General features: G+C 43.7%; 1 protein-coding gene and 1 long non-coding RNA gene across 2 annotated transcripts; one reads left to right on the top strand and one right to left on the bottom strand.

The window, feature by feature from the left end:
• Positions 1-1794: 1794 nt before the first annotated feature.
• On the bottom strand, positions 1795-21077 carry LOC123607959. The gene is made up of 3 exons (XR_006717005.1): positions 20972-21077; positions 14087-14089; positions 1795-1805 (listed from the first exon to the last, which is right to left on the bottom strand). It is a non-coding gene; the product is annotated as an uncharacterized LOC123607959 (long non-coding RNA).
• On the top strand, positions 16443-18596 carry HDGFL1 (HDGF like 1). Its single transcript, XM_045497234.1, has one exon. The coding sequence runs from the start codon at positions 16542-16544 to the stop codon at positions 17265-17267; it is 726 nt and encodes a 241-aa protein (XP_045353190.1). The 5' UTR covers positions 16443-16541; the 3' UTR covers positions 17268-18596.
• Positions 21078-21229: the final 152 nt, after the last annotated feature.

The following is a 21229-nucleotide window of genomic DNA, read 5'->3' as shown; positions in this document are numbered from 1 at the left end:
ATACTAAAATGATACAGAAGAGAAAGACAAAGGAAGCACACATTTTCAAGGAAAAAGAGGAACGGGGATGAGACAACATCAGAAAAGAACATATTTTAGGAACTTGGGAAATATAGGCATGTGGTCGCTCGTTTATGGAACGGAGGGTGTGGGGAAGCCTGCAGAAGAGGAGGAGGGCAGGGCAGGGCCAAACAAGAAGGGACATGTTGACCCCATGTGAGAATCCAGGACATGCCCCGGAACCAGAGGTATCTCTCACTGCTGAATGTGGGAATCAGGTGGGGCCACAGCCAGGAGGAAAGATGAAGGTTTAAGGAGAGGCATTTGGACTCCAAGATCATCTGCCCAGACTCAGGGGGCGAGTGACAGGCTTCCTCTACTCCAGCAGAAGACTAGAAGTGGCCATGTGGACATTGGTCCGGGTAGACTCTGGGTTTGGGTACAACAGACCCAGGCAAAGGCAGAAGTGAGGTTGTGAGTCATCTTTTTTTTTTTTTTTTTTTTTTGACTGTTATTTATTTTTGAAAGAGAGCAAGAGGGAGAGAGACAGAATCCCAAGCAGGCTCCACACTGTGAGCACAGAGCCGGACTTGGGGTTCCAACCCACAAACCATGAGATCATGACCTGAACCGATATCAAGAGTGCGATGCTTAACTGACTGAGCCACCCAGGCGCCCCCATGAGTCATCTTTCTGAACGAGGACTAGAGCAGTACCTACAAACTGAACTCTAGCCCTGTTCCTGGGCTCATTGCCTCCACTAAGCCCCCTCAGCCCCAGTAGGTCAGACCACTTCCAAACCCCATAGCTTCACCTTCTCCCTTTCAGGTGGGAGATCTCCTTTCTGGAAAACCAACCAGTTCAAGAGAGGAGACCAACAGACAATGCTATTTAGGCATCCTCCAATGATATGTCCTACTCATCAGGGTCACCCAGCACTGGAGACCTTCACAGAACAAGCCGCATTCCTACTTAAGTGTCACGTGAGTGCCTCATTTTTTTTTTTTTTTTTTGCTTAATTTTTGTAAATGTGTATTTATTTTTGAGATACAGAGACAGAGCACCAGCAGGGGAGGGGCAGAGAGAGACACACAGAATCCAAAGCAGGCTCCAGGCTCCGAGCTGTCAGCACAGAGCCTGATGCAGGGCTTGAACCCATGAACCGTGAGATCATGATCTGAGTCAAAGTCACATGCTTAACCGACTGAGCCACCCAGGCGCCCCTTGAGTGCCTCATTCTTAAACAAGAATGGACAGACATCACCACAAGATACATAAGGGAAAGACGTTCACATGAAACCAAGAGATGGAAAGAAAAAGAAAAAGAGGGGCGCCTGGGTGGCGCAGTCGGTTAAGCGTCCGACTTCAGCTCAGGTCACGATCTCGCGGTCCGTGAGTTCGAGCCCCGCGTCGGGCTCTGGGCTGATGGCTCAGAGCCTGGAGCCTGTTTCCGATTCTGTGTCTCCCTCTCTCTCTGCCCCTCCCCCGTTCATGCTCTGTCTCTCTCTGTCTCAAAAATAAATAAACGTTAAAAAGAAAAAGAAAAAGAGATATGCTTGCAATCAACACAGTACAGAAAAGAAAATTTCAGAAGAATGATTATTAGTATCTCTAGAGAAGAAAGAGAATATATCACACCCATGAGAAAAAAAAAAAAGAACCAAACACTATATAAAAAAAGTCAGAATTTGTGAGAACTCGTGTAAACTAAAAAGAGTACAGTAAAAAAAAAAATCCATAGAAGGTTAGCAAGATAAAGTTAGGGAGAGTGTAACACGGAGGGGATGTTTCCTATGTGCTCCTCCCTAGAGAGAAAGGCCTGGAAACCTGGGGCCTACTTTCCAACAATCCCTGCAGTCCAGGATTGCAGGAGACACCTGCATGTGGCCTGGGCGGGGGAGGTGCATGTTGCTCTGGTGGCCAGCAAATGCTTGGGTCTGGGACAGTGACATTGTACAGAGGCCTCTGGACATCTTGCTGGGAATCACCCACTTCAGTGTTGGGGGTGGGGAGCCGCAGTGCTCAGGCTCTCTGAGTCCCTGAATCTCAGGAGGGCTCTCACTTGTCCTCATTCCACTGGCCCTTCCAGTGATTTTTAAGCTCTTTGTTCCTAGATTAAATTGCTCTCTGATTATGATACCTTGAATAGTTTTTGTGTCCTAAAGAAATTCTCCCGTAGTAGGTAAATAGGAATGAGGACTTTCATTGGGGCCCGTGTGTGTGTGTGTGTGTGTGTGTGTGTGTGCATGTAACAGAGAGCGCGAGAGAGAGAGGGAAATTGGAGGTAATCCAAGCATTTGCCAGTAGAGGAATTAAGAAGTAAAAGGTGGTTATAGTCAGTGGTGCACAATAACGCATATCAGTTGCAAACCCCAACAGTACAATATAAAACAACTTGGACAGATCCTGAAGACATATTTAGTGGAACAACATGGAATGAGATTCATGGACTGCATTAGTGTAATTGGGAACACCAACACAGGCAAAACCCCCTATGGCCTTCCCTCTGGAATGTGCATGTATGAGGGGAGAGGATGAGAGCTAGGATCAAGGCGGACGAAGAGGCCAGGATTAGGTTGCCCTTGGACAGACTGATAGCTGTGATGCTATTGACGAAGGGGCAGGACTATCTCAACTCTCCTCGCCTGCAGTTCCTCTGTCTCTGTCTCTCTCTTACAGGCATGCACACACACACACACACACACACACACACACACACACACACACACAACTAAAACTGTGCAGCCAATCTGGACCTATTGTCTACTGATGGTTAAGTCCAGGAGTGATCTGTCACCATGGTGGTAAGCATGGCAATGACAAGTAAGGGAAAAGGTGACATAAAACATTTTGGTCTGTAAGCTCACAGAAGACAGGGATGTAGTCTAGTTCACCCCTGCGTTCCCATTGCCTGCAGGTACTCAGTACATTTTTGTAAAACTGAACTGAATTACAATCAGCCTGTATCCTACAACCAGGTTCAGGTTCTAGGGGCAAAGTTCCTAAACTGAAGCAAATCATGAAAATTCTCAGATCTCTCTTTTCAGTGTTCCTGCATCAATAGGATATAGTAAGGGGCGCCTGGGTGGCTCAGTTGGTGAAGCGTCTGACTCTTGATTTCAGTTCAGGTCATGATCTCAAAGTTCATGAGACAAGCCCCGTATCAGGCTCTGTGCTGATATGTCAGCACAGGGCCTGCTTGGGAGTCTCTCTCTCCCTCTTCCTCTGCACCCCCTCCACTCTTGCTCTCTCTCTCAAAATAAATAAGTAAACTTAAAAAAAAAAATAGTGTATAGAGAGCAGTGAATGGCCAGGCTTGCGGTTGCCTTAGTTTTGACAATAACAATGTCAAGTACAAGGACACAAAGTTGCCCTTCTATTTCCTAACCCTGAGCTTTTATACCAGCTCTCTGGAGAAAGCTTTAGTCAGGGGATCGGGGTCAGTGCCAGAGCAATGTTTGAGATCATAAACAGCCACATACAGAATCAGAGGACTCCCTCAATGACCATTTGAGAAAACAAGACAAAACTATTTTTCATGCATTTTAAAGATTCTCAGTTTTAGACTTGAAATGACCAGGACTTTATACAATTAGGGAATCCCTTTCATCACTTACAAGGATCAAATCATTTCCCACAAGACATCTCTATAAAACCAGACAAGTTGACAATTGTAACAAAGGTTAAGAAGTATGGAGTGTCTACAGATGTGTGTGTGTGTGTGTGTGTGTGTGTGTGTGTGTGTGTATAACTATAGTTATACACACACACACACACACCCGTATATATATAAACACACACACACACACACACATATATGTATATGTATGCACACACTCACACACACACACACACACACACACATATAATTCATTGACTGGACCCAGAGAACATTTGGCCTTATAAACAGCTTTATTGCTTAATTGGTAATTAGGTCCTGCTTGCCTGTGTGTGGCATTAACGTAAATTGGAAGAGAACAGCACCAGGTGCATTCAATTAAAAAAACTTTAAATGGAGGTATCATGTTTTACCACTTGGTCGCATTTTGAAAATATATTCAACAGGTTTATTCCAATGTCAGGGTTGCAGTAAATGGAAATCAGGCTGAGTTAAAACAGACATGTCTTGAGGGTTAATCTTTCTGTCTCCTGATTTCCATCACCTACTTTGAAACTATATGGTCTTCTATGTGTAGAACTTGCCAAAGCCTGTGGCTGAAGCCTGCCCTCTTCTTTATGCACAAGAAGAGCTACATTTTTTTTTTCCACTGGGAATGGTGTTAATCTGAGTCAGGCTAATCATCAGAACTAACAAGGCACAAGGCCAATTATATCTACTATTTCTCTAAAATGGCTCAGTGGACTTAGGCAGAGTCTGAATAAGAGAGACTTAAACAGAGGCATTAAATAAACTGTGAGCCTATTTGTAAATGTCCTGCCTCTTTTTACTATCCACTGAAGGGCTCTTGGCATGTGTGATGAACCCCGAAGAGCGACCATCAGAAGGACATTAGAACATTATGCAGTGCAATTATTTTTAGACTTTTCTGAGCAGAGGAGAAGTTTATGAAGTAGCTTAAAGCTGAAAACTTGGGTACAGAGGGAAATAAGAGACAGTTAGCTTTAGATACTGGATTTCTCCGGGAAATTAGTCAATACCGGTCCAATTAGTTGTTGCTAATAATTTCCTGGAAGAATATTCATGTCCCTGCAATAGCATAGTAGTTGCAGCCTTAATATTTCTCAGCAGACATAGATAGATACATGCACACATTTTCTCCCCTTGCATCCGTTTCTCCAAAATTGAATGATTCCTAGGATGACTTTTTACATGAAATTGCTAGGATCCCCATAAAATTGTTTTCTCTCAATACTCCCACTTGATTGTGTACCCGGAGCTGTACAGTTTTAACACACTGTCTTTGTGTCCTTCAAAACCACTAAAGGAAGTACATAAACTGTCTCTTCAAGCCATATAATGAAGTAAATCTGTAAAGAGGTTAAAATTCATATATTTCATGTCCATCCATCCAAATCTTGCTCATTCTTTAAGAAAAATCTCAACTCCTGCCACATCCATAAAGTCTTCCCTGATTATTTTTGTATAAATGGGTACAAGTTTTTTTTATTATTAGAATCTGTTTTGTATTCTCTAAATATTTCATGCATAGAATTTTTTCTCCTCCATTAACTTTCAAATTACTAAGGGAAGGGTATGCATGGCATTTTATAACTTCCTGACACCTAATTAAGATGCTATAAATTCATGCTTTGAGACTTTCTCTTTTTGATCCAACATATGGCAAATAGCAGATAAAATATAAAAGATACAATTAAGTAACTTCAAAGTGCTAAATGTATCGATAGGCTAGAAAATGGAATATGGCATGCAGAAAGGTAGAGGCACTGACACTACAGAAGGGTTGGGATCACTGACCGGAAGCACGCAGAGGAGACTGCATGTCTGGATCCGGGGGGGTAGTAGGAAATAGGGGCCTCAAATTCAGGAGACACAGAGCTGGTCTCACTGCCCGGCCAGCGTGGAGCTTCCAGACACTGAATAGGCAGCTGAAAAAGCCTGATTGACTAATTTGTGGGGATGCGCCATTTATAATGTTGCCTCTTTGAGAGGCACAAAGAAGCAGATGGCCCTACAGCCGGACAACCTGGGGCCAGCCACCGCTTGGCAGCAGGAAATGAAATCATGACAGATTAAGTGACGACAAGAGAAAAATCTCCATAGTGGTTTTAAAATTGGTATGGTTTTAAAAGAAGCGTGTTTAGAATCTATGAAGGGACAGAGAAATGATTAACTCCATGAAGAAAATGAGAAAGTAGGAAACCAAAACAGATAAAATAACGAAGGGTAGATAGAAAAAACTAGAAATTCGTAAAGTGAAAACCATTGTTGCTGAAACGAAACAAATTGGGATAACTGATAATTGAAATCAGACACAAAGAATTAATACATGGGACTATGGTTTTAAGAAATTTTGCAGAATGTAGCACAACAGAGATTCCAAACACGTATAAGAGACATGGCTATAGATCGAGATGATGTAATGTATATATACAAGTGTTCCAAAAGAGATCTGAGGAAATATCTGAGAAGCTTTATTTAAAAACAGGGGAGGGGGGGGGTGCCTGGGTGGCTCAGTCGGTTAAGCCTCCGACTTCAGCTCAGGTCATGATCTCACAGTTCATGGGTTCGAGCCTTGCATTGGGCTGTGTGCTGACAGCTCGGAGCCCGGAAACTGCTTCGGATTCTGTGTCTCCTTTGCTCTGCCCCTACCCTGCTCGTGTTCTGTCTCTCTCAAAAATAAATAAACATGAAAAAAATTCAAATAAAAACATAGGAATTGTCTAGAGTTGAGGACAGACATGAGTTCAGAGTAAAAGTCTTCAAGTATCCCTCATAACGAGTAAAAATAATCCCATAGACGTCTTAGTGAAATTGTGGTATCTCAAGGACAAAGACTTGATAGTTGGAAAAGAAGACCTGATGTCTGACAAGAAATGCCCTTTGCCCTGGTGGCTGGCTTGTCAGCAGCAATAACAGAAGTAATGCCTTCTTCACATTCTTGAAGGAATACGGTTTTTTAAAAGTTAATTGATTAATTAACTTTGGAGAGAGAGAAAGAGCATGAGCAGGGGAGGGGCAGAGAGAAAGGGACACCCAGGATCCAAAGCAGGCTCCGGGCTCCCAGCTGTCAGCACAGAGCCCGACGCAGGGCTCAAACCCACGAACTGTGAGATCGTGACCTGAGCTGAAGTCAGATGCTTAACCAACTGAGCCACCCAGGTGCCCCAAAGGAATATAGTTTTATTATAAATCATATACACAGCTAATAAACTATTTAATAGTGAGGTTATCATAAACATATTTTGAAGTACATCAGGCTAGGAGAATTTGCAACTGTACACACTCATTAAAACAATTACCAAGTGACGTATTTCATTTATTGAAAGTAAAGAAAAGGTGTAGAAGAAATCAATAACAAAATATGTAAATAAATGTGAAAACTATTTGTGAAAATATTATGAAATTCTAAAAATGTAAAATTATGGACAATTACAAAGGTGAGTGTTAGGGGTCTTTGACACGTGTTATAAAGTCTTTGGATTTGGTTAGAAAATTTATAGAGTTATGTATGCTAAATAAGAATTGCTGAAGGAAGAGAGTTACCAAACCAGCAAAGGGAACTAGCAAAAGGGAAAACAGTAGTAGTGATGATATGATAATTATTAGAGATTACCACTGTCAGTCTAGAGAAAAGTAGAAAAACAGGGAGAAAACAATAACAACAACAACAACAAAGTCATAGTAAATCAAAAACACAAAACTGGTTGGTAGACATAGAATTCATCACAAAATGTTAAAAAGATTAAATCCTCTTAATAAAATATTAGACTGAATGCAATCTATCCAGAGACTGGTTTCAAGGGTATAACTAAACAAAAGGGCATATAAAAGTTAATATTAAAGAACTATGACTCAAATGCTAATCAAAAAAGCTGCTGCTTTTTTGTACTGAATCCAAGCAAAGTGAAATTTCAGGCAAAAGCCTTCAAAGGGCAATAGTGTTCTAATAAAAAGCCAAACAATATAAAAATAAAGACTATGTATACGATTAACAATAGATCCTGAACATGCACAAAGCAGAAACAAACCCAGCTGGTATTGTTTTTATTTATTTATTTATTTCTATTTTAGAAAGAGAGAGAGAGAGAGAGAGCACAAGCGGGGGACAGGGGCAGAAGGAGAGGGAGAGAGTGTCTTAAGCAGGTTCCATGCTCAGTGCAGAGAGGTCAGATGCTTAACTGACTGAGCCACCCAGGCGCCCCTAAACATTTTAGATTTATCTGTTCAGTAAAAATGTTACTGACTTTGGGGTACATGGGTGGCTGAGTCGGTTAATCCTCCAACTCTTGATTTTGGCTGAGGTCATGATCTCATGGTTTGTAAGTTGGGGCCCTGTGTCGCGCTCTGCCCTGCCAGTGTGGAGCCTGCTTGGGGTTCTCTCTCTCTCTCTCTCTCTCTCTCTGCCCTTCCCCCACTGGTGCGCGCGCTCTCTCTCTCTCTCTCTCAAAATAAATATACTTAAAAAAAAATAAAATGTTATTGACTTTGCTATTACTACAAGAGAAAAAAGCACAGTCAGCCATCATCAAACAAGATGGTAGCTGGTAAAAGTCTCAGTATATATGCTCATATACATATATATATATGTATATGCTCATATATACATATGTATATATGTATATATATGTATATATATGTATATATGTATATGTATATATATGTATATATGTATATATATGTGTGTATATATATATGAGCATATATACTGAGCATATATATATATGAGCATATATATACGAGCATATATATATGAGCATATATATTTCATATATATATATGAAAATGTCAAAAACAAAACAAAACATTGTTATGTGGTTGCAGTTTATTGTTATAAACATTCTGACAGAAAAAAAAAGGCTGGCCATTTTTTTTAATTAGAGAGAGAGAGAGCAAGTGGGGGAGAGGGGCAGAAGGATAGAGAGAGGAATCCCAAGCAGCCTCCATGCTCAGACCAGAGCCCAAGGTGGAGCTTGATCCCATTTCCCTGAGATCATGACCTGAGCTGAAATCAAGAGTCAGAGGCTCAACCGACTGAGCCGCCCAGGGCACCCCCAAAGGCTGGCCGTTTTAAAGAGAAGTAGGCCTTCTGTCTGTAATATTTCACACTGGAGAAATACCAGCTCCATAGTAACATTACTCGATGTGCAGTTAACATCCTTGTACCTTTAGGGGGCGCCTGGGCAGCTCAGTCAGTCAAGCGTCCAACTGCTGTTTTCCGCTCAGGTCATGATCTCCTGCTTTGAGAGTTCAGGCCCCCCAGTGGGCTCAGTGCTGACAGCGAGGAGCCTGCTTGGGATTCTCTCTCTCTCTCTCTCTCTCTCTCTCTCTGACCTTCCCGTGCTCTCTCTTTTAAAACAAATAAACTTAAAAAAAAAACCCACATCATTTTACCTTTATATATATTTTCCAACCAAACATGATTGCATAGTTATGTTTTACTCATTTATTATTCTAAGAACAGATGCTCTTTCACTCTTGGGATTAAATCTGCACCTTCATTTCTGCCTCTCCAAATGCAGATACATATTTGGATTACTATTTTCTTTTAAAGTTTTGTTTCAGTAATCTCTACACCCAATGTGGGGTTCAAACTCATGACCCCGAGATCAAGGGTCACACACTCTTTCGACTGAGCCTAGCCAGGCGCCTGACCCAATATTTTTAACGTAAGGATGCATGGAAATGGAACTCAAATTGCAACTGGGAAAATCTCGGCAACTGTAACTGCTCTAAGGACTGCTAATTTTCCCCATTTCATTTTGTGATCCTTCTAGTAACTCGCTATTTATGACATTTCTGCTTTCTTAGTATCTGCATCATTCTTCACTCTTCATTTTGTCTCCACCAAATTTTCTGGTTGATTTTTTTTTTGAATGATTGTGCTCATGATGAATAGGTGGGCAGGCAAAAAAAAAAAAAAAAAAAAAAGAAAAGAAAAGAAAAAAGAAAAAGGAAAAGGCAGTGTAGTATAGCAAAGTGTTTTAAGAATTGAGAAAATAGATCTAAAATGCTTCTACTGTGTGTAAGTGCTCAATAAATGGTAAACATTAGCAGCTCTGTCATAATTTTACTTATGAATATATTCTCATGGTTATTCTCTGACGAGCAGGGCTTTTGTTATGTCTGATTTTGAAGAGCAAAACTGATGAGATGATTCCTAAGTGTCTTATTTAAGTATTTCAATTTTACAAGTATCCAAAGTGCTACATTTTGTCTAAAATTTGTCCCACCATGAAGAGTGACCAAAGAGAAAAGGGATAACACCATTTGTTCAAAAGCTTATCATTTGGGTCATATGGGATATTTTTCTGAGGCATCTGAAAGTGTGTTTTCCTCACCAACTCCTTCTAAACAATGAACAAACTCTCTGAAAGACAGAAGCAGTACTTGTTGGAGATTTCGCTGACCTTGAATGCAGTGTTGAATTTCTATGCTCTGATTTTCTGTTACTTGATCTCTACTCTATGCTTTACGAGTCTTTGAATTTATATGAAATCTCTAAACTCCCTAGAGTATTTATATATTTCAACAAATAATGTACATGTTCCCTCATTTAGAAAAACCTGAATTTGGGGCGCCTGGGTGGCGCAGTCGGTTAAGCGTCCGACTTCAGCCAGGTCACGATCTTGCGGTCTGTGAGTTCGAGCCCCGCGTCAGGCTCTGGGCTGATGGCTCAGAGCCTGGAGCCTGTTTCCGATTCTGTGTCTCCCTCTCTCTCTGCCCCTCCCCCGTTCATGCTCTGTCTCTCTCTGTCCCAAAAATAAATAAACGTTGAAAAAAAAAAAAAAGAAAAACCTGAATTGTTCTGGAGGCAAAATATTTCTTTCTCAATGTTTAAAAAAGACAAAGCCATTCACTTCCATTAATCCTTTGGTGATAAAGATAAATACCAACTCAATACAGGTATCTATACTCCAAAATTAAATGAAAAATGTAAGGCATTTGCTAATAATGAAAGATGAAAAACTCAATCAAAATTATTGTTCCTCTTCAAATACCATTTTCATGAATTCAAAATTAGACATTTTGGTTTAAAAACCCCCTCCCTGGGGCAAATGGGTGGTTCAGTGGGTTGAGCATCTGATTCCTGGTTTTGGCTCAGGTCACAATCTCACGGTTCGTGAGTTGGAGCCCACGTCGGGTTCTGTGCTGACAGTGTGAAGCCTGCTTGGGATGCTCTCTTCCTTCTCTCTCTCTGCCCCTTCCTCGCTTGCTTGCTCTCTCTCTCAAAATAAATAAATAAACTTTAAAAAATCATAAAAATAAAAACTCCCTCCCTTTTATTGTTATGCACATTGTTGATGATTTCCTTAAATGGAAACGGTACAAATTATTCTCAAAGTTTAGCATTTTGGTAATTATTTTGAAAGCTAAGAGACCTTTGGAAGGAAGAGTAAGAGATAATTGAGGCAAAGACTGAGGTTATATCCTAAAAACTTTAGCAAGGCTTTCTGAAAGCTTTGGTTATTTTAACCGCTTGCGGGACACCTTAATATAATGGCAAGTGCAGAATTGAAATTGCAAAACCCATGTCCACATTTGCTTACAGACAAGACTCTGCTGATCTCAGATCTTTCAAAAATGTGTTTTTATTGCATGAAGAACACATCGCCTCCAAAACGTAAGAAGAAATATGTAATTATAATATAATGAAAGAAACACTGGCAAGGCATGAAGCTAAATTTGGGGCCAGAAACAATTTGTGGGGAAGAAAACAACAGTAACTCCTCCAAAAGTATCACGTAATACAAAAATAAAAAGATTTGCACTTTAACAAAACAGTAGGACTCGCTATTTTAATAGTAATGACTAGTAGTAATTGAACATTTATTAGATGCCAGACATGTTTGACACAAATTGTTTTGTTCATTTCAAACAGCCCTTCTCTCTCTCAAATGGGTCCTAAGATTATCCACATTGTATTTATTTATGTTTTAAAGTTTATTTATTTTGAGAGAGAGAGAGAGTGAGTGCATGCAGGGGAGGAGCAGAGAGTGAGTGAGTGAGAGAGAGAATCCTAACAGGCTCCTGGCTGTCAGTGTGGGGTCTGATGCGGGGCTCAAACTCATGAACAGCGAGATCATGACCTGAGCTGAAATCAAGAGTCAGACACTTACCTGGCTGAGCCACCCAGATGCCGCTACCCACATTTTAGATTGAAGGAACTAGGTTTCATATAGTCTGACAAATCGCCTACATTATATATTTTGTTCTCCCTTTTCATTCAACTTCACATTTTAAGCATTCTTGAAGTCACTAAATTGTACTTTAAAAAACCTTAAAGACACAGAATATGGCTATCTAATTATGTAATTATGTAAATAGACCCTGTTATATGCATCTAATCCCCAATTATTGAATACTCACCAGCATTGATAACTTACTTGTGTAAACTTTGCTAATTATAAGGATACAACAATTCATCCATTTCATGTGACAGAGTTTGAATAAATATTATCATGCAAGATTCAAATTAGAAAAATATTCATACTATTGAAACATTTTAATGTCTTTTTTTCCCCAAAGAGTAGTTTGGAAAAGTTTCAAGCCTCCAAGAAATCAGTATAATGAATTATACTTATCTGTAACTGCCACTTTTATTAATTTTAGGGTGGCAATGTTCTTTCCATGACGGAGAAAACAGCAGTTTTGCGTGACATTGGTGATTGGTCACGAGGTCCACATCGCCAGCACGCCTACACCACTTTGAAAACCTGCACCTTCTGTCCCCAGTCCCTGAATCCCATCATCAAGGGTAGGTAAAGATTTGACTCACTATTCAAACTGATAATAATAAGCGCCTTGGGTCGTTCCTTAAATTGTTCTTTAGCTCTGGGGCATCCACAGTGATACAGTTTATTCCCACCCTCAGCTTCTCTCTTGGATTCCAGAAGGCTGTGAGGCTTTAAGGCGTATGCTAAGGGGACAGTGATAAAATATAGAGGTGACGAAATAAAGAAGCAGGGAACTTCCTGTGGCTTTTAAAACGGACAGAGAGGGGATTTTTCTACCCACGGTCGGGGAGGGGATTTCTTTTCGGTCTGATTATGTCTGCTAGAACATTCTAAAAGGAAAAGCCTTAACCCCACATACCAACCGTATATAAACGCTTCTGTTGGGTAAACCCAGAGGCGGCTAATGTTTTTAACGAAGACAAAAGCACTCAGAAAACAACTGCATTAATTTTATATCATCGTTCACGTCAGACTAATTGAATTTTAAACTAATTAAACAAGAAAACATCAATTAGGTATCTATTGTCTCTTGTACAATTATGTTGTTTTACTGCCTGTGTCTCATAGTTGTTGCCAAGCAGCTTTTTAAATCCTATCCCAAATTTTCCGAGACGGAAACAGAAGTGTCACACGTTTTGGACTCGAAGGTGTTTTGATAGGTATGTCTCTGCTGAAATTAGGTCCTTTTGACAAACAGGTGTTCTTAGTACATTTGACTTTTCAAACATCTTGACCTACTAGAAACAGCTGAGCTCACGGCGATCTAGTGCCTGAAAACTGATCATTGTAGTTGCTCGGGAGTATTTTGTATAACAACCCCCTCTACACCTAACCAGGTCACCAGGAACATCACTTCCTACCCTCTCCACCTCTCCGCTTTGAGCAAGAAAGATGATAACCTTTTCTTAAGTTTATTTTTTATTTTGAGACAGAGAGAGAGAGAGAGAGCAGGGGAGGGGCAGAGAGAGAGAGAATCTCAAGCAGGGTCCTTGCTGTCAGCACAGAGCCCCACGTGGAGCTCAGACTCAGGAAGCGTGAGATCATGACTGAGCAGCAATGAAGAGTCATTATCTCTTTACCTACTGAGCCACCAAGTGCCTGCAAGACAATAACTTAAAAACAAGTTGGTTTCAAGGGTCAGAGAAGCTAAGATCCTGCCGCTTGATCACGTCGCTGGGAACGCAGGTATAAAAGGCACACTCTTTGGGAGAGTGGTCCCAGTTTAACTCTTTAAATGCATTTCACTTTTCCCCAAGCTCCCTCCCATTCCCCCACTTCTGGAGTAAGCTACCGTTAGGTGATCACGTTCAGTTGAAGAACACTGGCTTTAAAAATAGCATTTCCACGTAACAAGACCTCTTATGTTGTCTCGTGCAGAAGTTGTATTGGATATGAAATTGCATGTGTCATATGGACTCCAGCTGGCAGAGGGCTTCTCTTCATTCTTCGGCACCCTTATTCACGAATCTACTCCTTTCGATAGATCTTTATCCTCATTTAGTCTAATAACAAAATAATAATAACAATAGAATAATAATAACAGCCTAATCCTATCCATGATGAAACACGCCATCACACTTTGTCAGTATATCGTGGCCTCTCACAGCCATTGTCTGGACTGTCCTACCCATAATCTCATTTAAAACAATCCTGAGAGGGGTGCCTGGGTGGCTCAGTTGGTTAAGCATCCGACTTCGGCTCAGGTCACGATCTCACAGTCCGTGAGCCCCGCACTGGGGTCTGTGCCCACGGCCGGGAGCCTGGAGCCTGCTTCAGATTCTGTGTCTCCCTAGCTCTCTGCCACTCCCCACTCTCTCTCTCTCTCAAAAATAAATAAACATTAAAAAATTGAAAAAAAAACAAAACAAAAAAAAACCTTGAGAGAAATTTTAAGTATTACTTTAAACACCTTACCAGGCTGGTAAACAAGTGAGGATTGCCAGAATTCTCTCTATTGTTTCTCCTACTACCCCTTCCCATAAGCTTGTCCTAATAACCACACACCCACTGATTTCTCCTGAAATTCTTTTGTGTTGATGCAAAGAACATAGGACTTAGAATTTGAAGACTAACTTGCGTTTCTCTGTAAGGAAGTCTCTGGTGACTTATCTCTTAAATTATATTTTCAAGTCCTCAAAGATCAACATCTTCTATGCTGGCCCTATATAGCACCACACCGCGTAGTCACCTGTAAGGGGTGACAAGAAGAGAATGACGGTCTGTGCCTAATAGAATTTCTTTCACCCTTTGCAGGTATGGATCCTTCTCTACTAGGTTTTCTTGCCTCTATTTCCTTACATTTTGTTTCAGTTTTTGATAGGTTTTTGGTTATTTGCTCTACCCCTCGAATACTCCGTCCAAATAATACCTTCACATGTGTTTACCTGCTGTGATTCAACTACCAGACAATGACCTTTGATGTTTGGCTTCTACCACTATGGCCCATTTGGCCGTAATCACACTCACTCTGAGTCTCCCCAGACTTTTTCCTTCTTTCCAACTTTGCTACATGATCTGTGCTTTAGTGAAGCACAGTGAGCGTTGAGAAGAAAGGCCACGTGTGCATAGTAAGACCTCTGCCTACAGAAACATCACATTCCTTCCTACTATGCGAATGCCCATGATGTCCTATTATCTTTTGCAGCCACTAAACATTTCTAGTTTTCTAGTGCTTTCTCTGTGAAGTTGAGAGAGGAAATGTATCAGATTTGTCTTTGTAGCAGAATGTCCTAAAAAATGTTCTAAGAATATGGCTCGACAGAAAAGCGAAAAGAACTTGTCTAGCATTTCAAAGCGCATCGTATTTGTTTTCCCTTGTTGAGAGAGGGTAACTTCTTTTGCCCAAAGTGGGTCTCCCCCACCCAGAGGCAAAATGGCTGATGCGCCCCAGCAACCCAGAAAGAAATCTGAGTTGTACGGAAACAGGTTAATGGTTTTAATTCGCCACTGGCCATTGTTGGTTTCACTAGGAAGGAACATCTGTGTAGTTAAATACATGATAAATGTTGAAAGGTTTTTGTCCTTATAGCCAAGAGTACTATTCTGAAATATAAGGCTAGGTTGCAAAGTACAAGCTCACAGCTAGCTAGCAGGACTCAAAAAAAAAAAAAAAAAATGTAGAAAGTTTTATAACAAGTGTGGTTACATGGAAACTCCTGTAAGTATCAGTTTAGAATAGTCTTGTATGTGGAGAAATGTCTCTTCTTAAAATAATCTCTCAGCTGAGATCATGCTTTTTTTTTTTTTTCTTCTTTTTGTCTAACCTAGAGGGAGTCCTAGTTACCAACAGCGTATTTGATATGAGCAGACCTTTACCTAATTCTTAATCACAACCAGCCCACTTTTCCTCTATTGTGGGAAGATTCTGGGAGCATTTGATGTATCATAACCATGAAGTCTTATCTCTTACAATAGGCAAGAATCACTGAAAGGGCAAAGGCTACCCCTCTGATATGGCTGGTTTGACACGATCATGATGCTATTAATATATTGTGACCCCCCCCCCCCCGCCCCTCCCAAGGATACTACCGGTTCAGAACACTGGATTCCAGAAGATGTGAACTCAGGACATCCTCACACTATCGCTGACTCTGTCCCTTTGACTGACCTCCACTCTGCTCTGGAGTCCCGGAGGAGGCTCCAGTGTCAGCCTTCAACGAAATCAGAGAAGGAGGGAAGCCTCTGACCCCGCCACGCCATCAATGGCTCCTGAGACAAGGGTGGAGTTTGCTGTGCTGAGATCAGGACCCACGTGGATACCTCGATTTGCACTAGCCTGTTACCGGTTTCCCCCCGAACACGCTCTCATCGTGTCACTGCGTTCTCCCAACACTGCCTCACGTCACCCTTCCCAGGCTCCTCCGGCACACAGCGTGACCCGCGCAACCTTTATGGCCCAAGTGCTCTACAGACCAATGGGCCCCGGGCCACCCGGCCATCCGACCTGTCAGCTCTATCATTCTAGAAACCACGGCGCCCACACTGGGGTCTCGGAGATAATGCACTCTTCACGCTAGAACCTTCTCAGGGCGCGGGGCGTTGCGCGCGTCGGCGGGCGCGCGGGGGCCCTCGCGGGGCGCGCGCACCCAGCCCAGCGGCCGCCACCCGCCCGCGTCGTGGGGCGTCGCCGGGGCCTCTGCCGAGGCCGGGTCCGCACCCCCGCCATGTCGCGCTACTGCCGGCCCAAGTACAAGAGCGGCGACCTGGTGTTCGCCAAGCTGAAGGGCTACGCCCACTGGCCCGCCAGGATCGAGCACATGGCCGAGCCTAACCGGTACCAGGTGTTCTTCTTCGGCACCCACGAGACGGCCTTCCTGGGCCCCAAGCACCTGTTCCCGTACGAGGAGTCCAAGGAGAAGTTCGGCAAGCCCAACAAGAGGAGGGGCTTCAGCGCGGGGCTGTGGGAGATCGAGAACAACCCCACCGTCCAGGCCGCCGACTACCAGCTGGCCCGGGGGCAGGCCGGCGCCGACTGGCCCGGGCCGCAGCCGGAGATCGGCGCGGACGCCACCGCAGGCCGCGGCGACCCGCAGGGGAAGGCGGGCGGCGACGCGCAGGCCGAGCAGGCCGCGGAGCAGGGGGCGCCCAAGAGGAGCGCGGGGGAGCTGCCGGAGGGCTCCCCCAAACGTCCCCGAGAGGCCGAGCCCCGGGAGGCCGAGCCGGAAGCGGAGCAGCCGCCGCCGCCGGAGGAGGAGGAGGAGGAGGAGGAGGAGGCCGAGGCCGCCGGGGAAGCCACGCCGCCGCCCCTCGTGGAGCTGGAGATCGGCGGCGCCACCGCCCCCGAGCCGGGCCCGGCCCAGGCACCGCCCGCGGAGGGGCCCGAGCAGCCGGGAGAGGCCGCGGCCGCGGAGGCGCAGGCCCCGGGCGTCGCAGAGCTCGAGAGCCTGTAGTCACCGGTTTGGAGAAGAGCCCCCGCCCCGTTCCTGCTGCGGCCTGGCTGTTAACTGGGGAAACTGGCCACGGCCTACGAACTGGGACGCCTCCCCCACCCCCCACCCGCTCTCCTCCTCCGTCCAACCCCTTCCCCTCCCCCCCCCCCCCCCCCCCCCCCCGCCAACCGCGCCCAGCCCTGGGGGTTGACCTGGAGGGGCAGACCACCTGGCCCCCGGCACCCCTGTGATCAGAGCCAGGACTTCCACCCCCACCCCCACCCCCTCCGGGGTTGAGCTGAGCCCACCGCGCCCCTCCCTGCCTGGAACTGTTTCCTAAGGTTTCAGTTGGGGCGTGGACCTGCCGTTTGCACCCTCTCTCCCTCCCCGGGGCATTCTGGACCTCTGCGTTGGAATCAGGGGTAGGAGGGGAAGGAGTGCAGGATACAGAGCATGGGTGGGTGCGGAGGGGGACTTCCAGGGGCTAGGAAGGGGCAGTCCTCAAACTGGGCTGGTAGTGGGTGGCCGTCTTCCAGAGCTCCTGCCCTGCCCCCATGCCTGTTATACCCAGCAGCTCGCATTCCCGCAAAGTGGGAGGCCCTGTCTCCCATCTGAGTCTCCCGTTTTGCTGACCCCGGGATTTGTCGTTTTTTCACCAAATAATTTGAGAGCTTCCAAGTTGTTTGTGAGGTGGGAAGGGTCAGCTTTTGCCCAGCTCTTTGGAAGGGAGCAGTGAGGAACATCTATCCCCATTCAGATGTCTGGGCTACTGGAATGTTCCGGGGAGACTCCTGGCCACCCCTTTTCCCTCTCCCCACAGCCTCAAGGCCACCCTACAGTCATCTGTATCACTCAGGCATAAAACAAAAGGCACGTTGTTTAGGAAACCTAATTTTTAATGCAAAGAATTTTATTTTTTATTTTTCAAAAATGAACTTCCCTGGCGACGTCTTCAGTCAGCTTGCAGCTCTGCCATGGTTTACCCCAGGTCTGAGATGGACTAGGACGTTCCCTTTCCGTTGGGGTTTGATGACTTTCTTTTTGTAGTTAAGGCTTTGGTGTTCCTCAGCAGGTGCCATTTTCCATCCACATCCCACAATCTGCCTCCTATCCCACCCCCCAGCATTGTCACCAGACCTGAAATGTAACTTCCTGAGAAGAGAGAGGGCTAAGTGCCCCCTGCCAGCCTCTTCCTCCACTCTCTCTGGATGCCTCTCTTGTCTGTTGTCTCTTTCACCCTTGCCCTTCTCTCTTGGGCTCTGATGAAAAATTGTTGACTGTAGCTTTGGAAGTTGAGAGCTGAACTATTTCAGTTCCAGGAAATAAAACCCGTTGATTACTTTAAATACATCTCAGGCCTGTTCCTTTGGTTTCTGAAGAATTGGCCCTTCACTTTAAGGCTCCTCCTGTTTTCTCTACATCCTGTGTGAAAAGCAATCATTTGTCGTGGACAGGGATATTTTAGAATCCCCTCCACTTTGAGAAACCTTCCTTATCTCAAGGTCTCTACCCTTGGTGCCATCCATAGTATCCACCGCGCCCCCCCCCCCCCCCCCCGCCCCACGATGCACACTGTTTAGAACCAGTGGGAAAAAGTCACCTTAGAATGTATGAATGGTGACACCCTGGGACAACAACTGAGTTTCTAATATTCTGCATTTACCAAACAGCAGATTTAGAGAAGAAGAAGGGTAAGAGGATTGGTCCTTTTCTTATTGTTGTGATTGCTTTCAAAGATCTCATCACTACTCTGCTGATAAAAGGCTCTTGCTGTATATTTCCCGTTCTTAAAATATGTAGTGTCTGCAGAATATTTTGTGTATGTGTTTTTCCCCAGTGGTTTTGTGCGTATATCTGGGGATATTGAAATATCCTTACTCATAATCACATGCTGGTTTCCAGGTAGTGTATTTGCCAACATGTAAAGACTTAGTAAATAGCGGAGTGCTTTTCAATAGAACACATGAGGCAGCTAACCAGCACGGTGGGCAACAGAAGACGTCACCGTGCAAGATGATGCGATTTTACTCGAAGGCTTATACCCAGACGATTCCTTGTTTTTCCGCTACTGCTATTGCAGTATTATTAATACTAGGAGTTACTCTTCAATGAATGTTTACCATGTGCGGAGAAGAACGACCTTGTTCAATCTTTGTAATGATCTGGGAAGGTACACATTAAAATTCAAATTTCCCATCGGAAACAGCTTGGTTCAGAGAGGTTAAGTGGCTTTTCTTGCACTTCACAGGGCCCTCGGGAATCAAATTGCAGATTTCACTGGTCCAAGCCTGAGCCTTGTCCCCCGAATTACACATTCAAAAACAGCACTGACCATGAAATCCGAAGTCAACAAAATTGCTATTTTAGTATCAATAACAAATAATGTTGAGAGCAGCTAATTGATATGTTCTACACGTAAAGTCTTTATTAATACAACTACCCAATTAGGTACCTACTATTCTCTATTTTAAAGCTGGGGGAGCTGAGGTTCAGAGGTGCTAAGTAATTTTCTCAAGGTCAGACAACTAGTAACCTTGTTTTATTATAGTTTATGGGTTCTTGAATAAAACATCCTATTGGAATAAAATAGGAGTACTTATTTTTCATCTACTATTTTGAAGGGAACATTTAGAAATTGACAAAGAATTTTTATATTAACAAAGAATAAATTAACAAACACTGCTAGTGGGTGTGTAAAAAAAAAAATTAAAAGCAAAAAACAAAACCAAACAAAACCATCCGGGGCACCTGACCATGGTTTTGTCATTAAGTGACTTGGTGAGATGGCGAGGACAATTGTACATTCCCTGTTTTTCAAGAAGTATGTGACTACGGGAAGTTCAAATATGGATTGGTATGTTTGCCACAGGCAGGCATGTGATTTTGATAAGTTTTTTTTTACGGGGGGACGTCTTCTGAAATGGTTCAATAACTTGAAAGCTAGAAAATGAAATTACTACCATTTGAGTCCTTCATTTTGTGTTATCTCTTCCTTCCCTTTTTGTCTCTAATGTCGGGGATAGAAAAAAGTTGGTGTTTATTAGGAAGCATTGCATACGTTTGTCTTCTCAGCGACTATAATACGGTTGTGATAATGGTAATGCAACTAACAGTACCCCTCAACAGTGATGCGCAGAATTAGCAAACACAGTGAAAACTCAGTGATGGAATGGAAACATGGAAAATCTGTATTCTCAGCCCTCTTCTCCGACACAGCAGACCCTATGAGTGTTTTTGGCTGTCTAAAATTTCCAGTAATTCTGCTGCGGTCTTTTGTTTTGTTTTGTTTTGTCTTCTTCTGAAAACCGTGTGCCTCGGTGACAAAATTACCGATCGATAACCAGCTACCTTGCCAAACGGAGAGCACTGCTGGGCTGTCTGCCGATGCGGTGTTGGGGGGCGTTCAAATGTGTTGAGGAGTGTTTGGAAGGTCTCGTTTGAGCGTTCCATGCAAATGCATGCTGAGCACGTTGTCATTGATCGGCACACACACTTAACATACTGGCTTAGGTAAGGCTTTCCAAGTGTTTGGTATTTCACACAAACGTCACTGGTTACATCACTTTGGCAAGGGACTTTGCCACTGACAGTTGTACATTCTCTGTCTGTCTTCTAGCTCTCAACCCGTTCTGCAAATTCTCACCAAAGGTGCAGATTCTTCTTTGTGGCTCATACCTCCATTTTATGCCCCTGGGAGTGTAGTAGATATTCAGGGCACACAGGACATCTTCAGTTCCCTTCATCATCAACACTCTTGTCAAAGAGAAGCTTCTACTAACCTCTGCTGCGTATACATGCTGCTACTTGCATTCGGAAAACACTACCCCACCCCCTCTTCTGGGCCTGGCCAACTACTCGAGGTAAGAGCCACCCATGTGTTCCCATAGTTCCATGCTTGCATTGGCCATACTGTCATTTCCTGTGAAGTTTGTGCTTTTCCACTAAACTGGAGGAGAAAGAACATATGTTTCATTAATAGTTTA

Source organism: Leopardus geoffroyi, chromosome B2, assembly GCF_018350155.1.
Source record: "Leopardus geoffroyi isolate Oge1 chromosome B2, O.geoffroyi_Oge1_pat1.0, whole genome shotgun sequence".
NCBI classification, from domain to species: Eukaryota; Metazoa; Chordata; class Mammalia; order Carnivora; family Felidae; genus Leopardus; species Leopardus geoffroyi.
This window is presented reverse-complemented; position numbering and strand designations above follow the sequence as displayed.

Bases quoted from the DNA above. Each gene is read 5' to 3' on its own strand.
- HDGFL1 (XM_045497234.1), top strand. From the start codon at position 16,542: ATGTCGCGCTACTGCCGGCCCAAGTACAAGAGCGGCGACCTGGTGTTC.